This window comes from Coregonus lavaretus (assembly GCF_964263955.1).
Source record: "Coregonus lavaretus genome assembly, chromosome: 1".
Taxonomy (NCBI): Eukaryota; Metazoa; Chordata; class Actinopteri; order Salmoniformes; family Salmonidae; genus Coregonus; species Coregonus lavaretus.
In genome coordinates, this window is record NC_139988.1 from 85,728,911 (window position 1) to 85,738,008 (window position 9,098).

Below are 9,098 nucleotides of genomic sequence, written 5' to 3' on the forward strand. Positions count from 1 at the left end.
CTCTCATTCTCTCCATCACATGCTCTCTTTATTTCTCTCTCTCACTGTCCGCTCAGTCTGCATCCTGTAGCCCTGCTGTGCAGTCCTCTCTCTCTCCATCTCTCTCTCTGCACCACTATTGGAGGAGGAGTCACTGACACACACTCACACAACCTCTCTCACGCACCGTCTCTCTCTCTCACACAAACTCTGTGTGACCAGCCCAGCCAGCAGCCCAGTTTCAGAGCAGGGGAGCCCAGGAGAGACCTATCCCAGAATGGATGTACTGATGAAGGGGTTCAGCATGGCCAAGGAGGGGGTGGTGGCCGCAGCAGAGAAGACCAAGGCTGGGGTGGAGGGGGCAGCCGCTAAGACCAAGGAGGGGGTTATGTATGTAGGTAAGTATACCCACAGCACCACAATGAGTGAATACGTGAGTGAGTGAGTGAGTGTGTGTGTGCGTACGGTAAAGGGGCTCCATGGTTGCACCAGTCTGGGACAGTTACAGTGAGGAAGGGGGAGGGAAGGGGAGGGGGTTGCCAAGGAGCAGAGGCAGAATGCTGCAGAACTGGTGCAGAGAGGGAAAGAGGGAACGAGGGAACGAGGAGCAGAGGGGATAGAAAGAAAGAGATGGGGTGTGGTAGAGACAAGGGTGAAGAAAAGAAGAGAGGGGCAGAGAGGAAGACATGGAGTGAAGGAATCAGATAAAGAGAGGAGGATAGAGAGAGGTCTAGAGAGAATAGACGGTGTGGAAATGTCTCTGAATAAGAGTCTGAGAAAAAGAGTGTGATGAGAGAAAGAGAAAAGGAAGACGGAGGAAGAGAGAACTAGAAGAGAGAGGGAAAGATGTAGTGTGACATTGGTGGGACTGCAGCAGTTCATAAGAGCGCTATAACATGTTATAACCTAGATAAGACCATGCCAAGGCTGCTACCACCAGACCATTAGACAAGGTCCAATACTGTGATTCTGTGAGAGGGGATACTGTGAGAGGGGATTCTGTGAGAGGGGATTCTGTGAGAGGGGATACTGTGAGAGGGGATACTGTGAGAGGGGATACTGTGAGAGGGGATTCTGTGAGAGGGGATACTGTGAGAGGGGATTCTGTGAGAGGGGATACTGTGAGAGGGGATACTGTGAGAGGGGATACTGTGAGAGGGGATTCTGTGAGAGGGGATACTGTGAGAGGGGATACTGTGAGAGGGGATTCTGTGAGAGGGGATACTGTGAGAGGGGATACTGTGAGAGGGGATACTGTGAGAGGGGATTCTGTGAGAGGGGATACTGTGAGAGGGGATACTGTGAGAGGGGATTCTGTGAGAGGGGATACTGTGAGAGGGGATACTGTGAGAGGGGATACTGTGAGAGGGGATTCTGTGAGAGGGGATACTGTGAGAGGGGATACTGTGAGAGGGGATTCTGTGAGAGGGGATACTGTGAGAGGGGATTCTGTGAGAGGGGATTCACCAGTGTGTGTGTGAGTGTGTTTGTGCATCACAGCTCAAGGTTAGCCTGTGTGAGCTGAGTATTACAGCAATCCTCTCTTCCCGGTGTGTGGTGTGTGTGTGTGTGTGTGTGTCCACACATGCTGCAGGCTAGTGTGTGACTGCTGATGACTAATTACCTTCCTCCCCCTTCAGAGTTTATAGACCTCTACAGACAGAGGGAGTGATGGGAAGAGAGAAAGTATAAATCAATGCTGATTTATACTAAACAAAAATATAAACGCAACATGCAATAATTTCAAAGATTTTACTGAGTTACAGTTCATATGAGGAAATCAGTCAATTGAAATAAATAAATTAGGGCCTAATCTATGGATTTCACATGACTGGGAATACAGATATGCATCTGTTGGTCACAGATACCTAAAATAAATGGGCCTCACAATTGCCCTCAGGATCTCGTCACGGTATTTCTGCATTCAAATTGCCATTGATAAACTGCAATTGTGTTCGTTGTCCGTAGCTTATGCCTGCCCATACCATAACCCCACTGCCACCATGGGGCACTCTGTTTACAACGTTGACATCAGCCAACCACTTGCCCACACAATGCCATACACGTGGTCTGCGGTTGTGACACTGGTTGGACATACTGCCAAATTCTCTAAAACGATGTTGGAGGCGGCTTATGGTAGGGAAATTAACATTAAATTATCTGGCAACAGCTTTGGTGTTCATTCCTGCAGTCAGCATGCCAATTGCACGCTCCCTCAAAACTTGAGACATCTGTGACCTTGTGTTGTGTGAGTGGCCTTTTATTGTCCCCAGCACAAGGGGCACCTGTGTAATGAGCATGCTGGTTAGTCAACTTCTTGATATGCCACACCTGTCAGGTGGATGGATTATCTTGGCAAAGGAGCAATGCTCACGAACAGGAATGTAAACAAATTTGTGCACAAAATTTGCAAGAAATACGTTTTTTTGTGCGTATGGAACATTTCTGGGATCTTTTATTTCAGCTCATGAAACATGGGACCAACACTTTACATGTTGCGTTTATATTTTTGTTCAGTGTACATTTAAAAGAGCGAGAGAGAGAGCGAGAATAGACCCTGGTGTTACGTCATTGATCTGGCTGCTTCCTGCCCCATGGCTTAGAGATGAACAGATGGAGAAAGAGATGGATAAAGCAAGAGAGCTTCAGTGCTGGGTTGCTTACATTTGCGTAACCTGTACAAGTGTGTGGTGTGGAAATGTATTTTGTGCATATCCCACTCAGAGTGTGGGGTCACAGCCAGATATCAGCCATTATTGAGCAATTAGGGTTAAGTGCTTGCCCAAGGGCAGATCGACCGATTTTTTCACCTAATCAACTCACTAGCAACCTTTCAGTTACTGGCACAATGCTCTTACTGCTAGGCTACCTGCCGTGTATGTGTTAATGTTCCTGAACACCTAATGTATCTACACGCTAAGAAAAGAGAGTTCCTCAAGGGGAAGGGTGATGGTTCTATGTGGAACCATAATGACTCTTTTAGTGATAATTAAAATGTAGGACCGGCTGCTCATTCAAATATTTTGGGGCGTGGTTTACGCACAGCTCTTTTTGTGCAACCGTGAGTGAGAGTGTCATTCCAGTTTATCTAGCATGTTGTGTTATGCTGTTACATGTTATATATGATTATGGCCGTTGACAGTGTTTGTTAAATATTCACATATGGCCTTGTGTCAAGTGAGAACAGTTACATAAGTCATTAATTCTCTCTTCAAAGACCCCCAGCTGTTCTAGAGCTAGCACACCTGATTTAATTTGTCAGTTAACACAATAATACTGCCTATGGAATTTTAACAATATAAAATGGCTGACCAGAATAAAAAAAAACTGTATGCTTCCTAAAAAGGATCTACAAAGAACTTTTGATTTTGGGGAAGATTCTTTATAGAATCATTCTCCATAAAGGTTCTATAAAGAACCATAGAAAAATGTTTTATATAGCCCCGAAAAGAGTTGTAACAATACACTGTAAAAAATTTAACTTTTTTTATGGTAACTTACTGGCAGCCAGGAACCTGTAAGTTACTATAAAAAAAGTATAGTATGTTACCATAAATTCCAAAGAAACTGCTTTAACAGTACATTGCTGTAAAGATGTGCCGGTTTTGTTTTCTTTACAGGTTTTACAGTGTAGCAGAGTCCTTTTTTGGTGCTATATACTACCTTTAATTAATGGTTCTTTATAGAACCTTAGGAAAGGGTTCTTTATAGCACCATAAGGTTCCATTAAGTACCTTATGAGCATGGTTCTTTATAGAACCTTCAAAAAAGGGTTCTACAGTATATAGTGCCGAAAAGGGATGCGCTATGGTTACAAGCCAAAGAACCCTTATTTGGCACTATATAGAAACGTCAGCAGAGTGCGTGTGTGCGTGTGTGTGTGTGTGTGCGTGTGTGTGCGTGTGTGCGTGTGTGCGCCAGGGCTCAGGGGGAGTCGTTCCAATCAAAACAAATGGATTATTACTTCTATCACAAAATACAATGCAATTTTACCCAGAATGCAACTCCTCTCTAACAAGGTCATCCACTTAGAGTTTACTGTGCATGTGGGTGTGTTGTATGTGTTTGCTCTCATATGTGTATTGTCATTTCACAGGTCATTGGCTGCAGAGGAGCTCTCTTTCAGGGGTAAACCCTGCTGCTAAACAGCTAGAAAAAGAACACTGTAGTGGTCCTTGGTCTGGATACTGTTGACTAGGGATGGGCAACTTTGATGGGGGGTGGGAGCCACAAGAAATTTGAACTCATCATAGGGGCCGCAGTGGCTCGTGGGTCTGTGTAGGCACGTCCAGACCCACACATAAAGTCAGAGCAGGCCCTAGCTTTTGGGGGCCCTAAGTGACATTTTGTTGCAAGCAAAACATTTTAGCGGCCCCCCTTTTTGACAGCGTAGAGAAAAAATGTCCTACAATTCCACACATTTCGCCAAGGGACATAGAGAAAATGTTTTAGTTTTAAAGCATGTTTGCTGAAATTCTACACATTTTGCCATGGGGCGGAGACAAGCATTAGCAATTTTCTAAGTCATTTCATGCAAATCTACTCATTCTACTCTACTCATAACCCAAAATGTTACTTGGACTTATTGCACCCATTACTGAAATGGTTATTCCAGTTTCGATAATTAGGTATTAGAATGACCCTGGCAATTCTGGCCCCCCTACCTCTGCGGAAGCACAGTTCCCGCATAGCCCAGTCAAAACTGTTCGCTGCTCTGGCACCCCAATGGTGGAACAAGCTCCCTCACAACGCCAGGACAGCGGAGTCACTCACCACCTTCCAGAGACACTTCAAACCCCACCTCTTTAAGGAATACCTGGGATAGGATAAAGTAATCCTTCTACCCCCCCCCCCCCCCCCCCCCCCCATACCCCACCAAAAAAATAAATAAGGTGAATGCACCAATTTGTAAGTCGCTCTGGATAAGAGCGTCTGCTAAATGACGTAAATGTAAATGTAAATGTTATTTCATAAGGCCTTATTTTGAGGGCGTAGTTTTACCCTAATACAGGGGCCTGAAAACTTCAACTCTAACTAACTGATTGGATTAGTTTAGAAACATTTATATTATGTATATTTGTGTAGCATAAGATTAATCAATCAGTGTACATGCAAAAACATAGATACTGAAACAAACAATTCTGAAAATCAACCTGCAATAGAGCATGCTGGGAAATATGATAATGATAAGTGTGGTTTTTGGTTTAAAGTGACATGTTTGAGTTTCAGGCCCCTGTATTAGGGTAAAACTAGGCCCTGAAAATAAGGCCTTATGAAATATGTATGGTACTGTGTAAAAAATAAAATGACATATTCACTTAGGTTGTCACGTAGTGAAGTCCTCCGGACTGAAAATGGATGAATGCAACAAGCATGTCTCTGTCACTAACAAATACAGTCATGGGTGGTAACTCTACAATTTACTCGAAAGGCAAAGCACTCTGGGAGATATTTGAATAAGGCTTTACACTAAGCAGTGTGTTAATTTAACAATGTCCTGGTGTCTATAGGGGTCCACAGACTCAACACTTTCAGTGTTGATTTAACACTGTCAGTCTTGTTGTTTTTGTAACACTGGAGAATTTGCTGTGCACACACACACGTAATAGATAGAAGCTCCTCTGACTTGGAGAAGGAAACATTGTCTTAGCCGTGCTGCAACGTGTGTGTGTGTGTGTTTGTGTATGTGTGTGTGTGTGTGTGTGTGTGTGTGTGCGTGCGTGCGTATTAGTGTGTGTCTGCTGCAGCACTGCACTGCTCGGCACCTGGCTCACAGAGTGCGAGAAGTGTGCAGAGAGAAAGAGAGAGAGGTGTACGAGAGAAAGAAAAAGAGAGAGAAACAGAGGATGGATGAAGCGAGAGTGAGAGGTATAGAGTCCTCTGTAGCTCAGTTGGTAGAGCATGGCGCTTGTAACGCCAGGGTAGTGGGTTCGATCCCCGGGACCACCCATACATAAAAATGTATGCGCACATGACTGTAAGTCGCTTTGGATAAAAGCATCTGCTAAATGACATATTATTAGGTATAGAGAGAGGTAGAGAGAGAAAGTGAGAGTACTTATGTCCAATCAACTGTATGCTATGGAGCATGTGCTTTTGTATGTGAAATAGATATATCATTTGACTGTTTTGTGCTGGATTTGCTCGTGCATTTTCTCTCCATCCCCCCTCCCTCTATCTAGTCTTCTCTCCATCCTCCCTCCCTCTATCTAGTTCTCTCCATCCTCCCTCCCCTATCTAGTTCTCTCCATCCATCCTCCCTCCCTCTATCTAGTTGTCTCTCCATCCTCCCTCCCCTATCTAGTTCTCTCCATCCTCCCTCCCTCTATCTAGTTGTCTCTCCATCCTCCCTCCCTCTATCTAGTTCTCTCCATCCCCCCTCCCTCTATCTAGTTGTCTCTCCATCCTCCCTCCCTCTATCTAGTTATCTCCATCCCCCCTCCCTCTATCTAGTTGTCTCTCCACCCCCCCTCCCTCTATCTAGTTGTCTCTCCACCCCCCTCCCTCTATCTAGTTGTCTCTCCATCCTCCCTCCCTCTATCTAGTTATCTCCATCCCCCTCCCTCTATCTAGTTGTCTCTCCACCCCCCTCCCTCTATCTAGTTGTCTCTCCACCCCCCTCCCTCTATCTAGTTGTCTCTCCATCCTCCCTCCCTCTATCTAGTTCTCTCCATCCTTCCTCCCTCTATCTAGTTCTCTCCATCCATCCTCCCTCCCTCTATCTAGTTCTCTCCATCCTCCCTCCCCTATCTAGTTCTCTCCATCCTCCCTCCCCTATCTAGTTCTCTCCATCCATCCTCCCTCCCTCTATCTAGTTCTCTCCATCCATCCTCCCTCCCTCTATCTAGTCTTCTCTCCATCCTCCCTCCCTCTATCTAGTTGTCTCTCCATCCTCCCTCCCTCTATCTAGTTCTCTCCATCCATCCTCCCTCCCTCTATCTAGTCTTCTCTCCATCCTCCCCTCCCTCTATCTAGTTGTCTCTCCAACCTCCCTCCCTCTATCTAGTTCTCTCCATCCTTCCTCCCTCTATCTAGTCTTCTCTCCATCCTCCCTCCATCTATCTAGTTGTCTCTCCATCCTTCCTCCCTCTATCTAGTTCTCTCCATCCATCCTCCCTCCCTCTATCTAGTTCTCTCCATCCTCCCTCCCTCTATCTAGTTGTCTCTCCAACCTCCCTCCCTCTATCTAGTTCTCTCCATCCTTCCTCCCTCTATCTAGTTTTCTCTCCATCCTCCCTCCCTCTATCTAGTTATCTCCATCCCCCCTCCCCTCTATCTAGTTGTCTCTCCACCCCCCTCCCTCTATCTAGTTGTCTCTCCACCCCCCTCCCTCTATCTAGTTGTCTCTCCATCCTCCCTCCCTCTATCTAGTTCTCTCCATCCTTCCTCCCTCTATCTAGTTCTCTCCATCCATCCTCCCTCCCTCTATCTAGTTCTCTCCATCCTCCCTCCCCTATCTAGTTCTCTCCATCCTCCCTCCCCTATCTAGTTCTCTCCATCCATCCTCCCTCCCTCTATCTAGTTCTCTCCATCCATCCTCCCTCCCTCTATCTAGTCTTCTCTCCATCCTCCCTCCCTCTATCTAGGTTGTCTCTCCATCCTCCCTCCCTCTATCTAGTTCTCTCCATCCATCCTCCCTCCCTCTATCTAGTCTTCTCTCCATCCTCCTCCCTCTATCTAGTTGTCTCTCCAACCTCCCTCCCTCTATCTAGTTCTCTCCATCCTTCCTCCCTCTATCTAGTTCTCTCCATCCATCCTCCCTCCCTCTATCTAGTTCTCTCCATCCTTCCTCCCTCTATCTAGTTGTCTCTCCAACCTCCTCCCTCATCTAGTTGTCTCTCCATCCTTCCTCCCTCTATCTAGTTTTCTCTCCATCCCCCCTCCCTCTATCTAGTTTTATCTCCATCCCCCTCCCTCTATCTAGTTCTCTCCTTCCCTCCCTTTTCCTTTCCCTGTATCCAGCTGGTTGCATAACGACTATTTAATCAGCCTAGGAATGTATAATACTGTGATGTCAGGGAGAGAGACAGAGAGAGAGAGAGAGAGAGAGAGACAGAGAGAGAGGGGGGGGTTGGAGAGAGAGACAGAGAGAGAGAGACAGAGAGAGAGAGACAGAGAGACAGAGAGAGAGAGACAGAGAGAGACCGAGAGAGACCGAGAGAGACCGAGAGAGAGAGACCGAGAGAGACAGAGAGAGAGAGAGAGAGAGAGAGACAGAGACAGAGAGAGAGAGAGGGGGGGGGGGAGAAATAGAGAGAGAGATAGAGAGAGAGAGAGAGAGAGAGAGAGAGAGAGAGAGAGAGAGAGAGAGAGAGAGAGGGGGGGGGGGAGAGAGAGAGAGAGAGAGAGAGAGATGAGAGAGAGAGGGTTGGAGAGAGAGAGAGAGAGAGAGAGAGAGAGAGAGAGAGAGAGAGAGGAGAGAGAGAGAGAGAGAAATACAAAGAGAGAGAGAGGGTTGGAGAGAGAGAGAGAGAGAGAGAGAGAGAGAGAGAGAGAGAGAGAGAGAGAGAGAGAGAGAGAGAGGGTTGGAGGGAGAAAGAGAGGGAGAGGGAGAGAGAGAGAGAGAGAGAGAGAGAGAGAGAGAACTATAATGCTTGAAGATTACAACAGATTTCTGTTGAATGCACTCATTAACACAGTAGTTCCTAGGTTACGTTTACATAGTATATCACAAAACAGATGCCTCAATTGCAGTGATTGTAATATATTGATGTGTTGTGGTGTCTTCCTGTCCTCAGGTTCAAAGACAAAGGAGGGAATGGACGCAGGAGTAAACATAGGTAAGACACACCGCGCACACACACACACACATACACATTATTTTGGGATCTGATTGGTTGATTGATTGATTGATAAATTGATCTCTGTGTGTCAGTTGCTAACCGCGACCAGGCGAACATCGTCGGGGACCCCACTGCTGCCGGAGCTGACCTCTTACAGGGAGGCATGGAGAATACCGGACAAGGGGTGAGTTACCATGACAACAGATTTTTAAAAAGATTGATTGATGAATTATTAGTGACTGACAGGTCAATGTGAATAAGAATATACAAATGATCAATTAACACAATAACCGGTAAGGAATGGCAGAATTCCATTGACATAATACTAGACACAGT

The 9,098-nt window shown here is 46.1% G+C and overlaps 1 protein-coding gene across 1 annotated transcript in view; it reads left to right on the plus strand.

Moving 5' to 3' along the window:
- Window positions 1-256: 256 nt before the first annotated feature.
- Window positions 257-9,098, plus strand: part of LOC311132821 (uncharacterized protein) — a gene marked incomplete at its 5' end in the record, with an annotated part of 11,384 nt that continues 2,542 nt past the window's right edge. Inside the window, one exon of the mRNA XM_084166167.1 lies at window positions 257-377. Coding sequence (XP_084022293.1) covers window positions 257-377 — 121 coding nt within the window. The remainder of the gene's footprint in view (window positions 378-9,098) is intronic.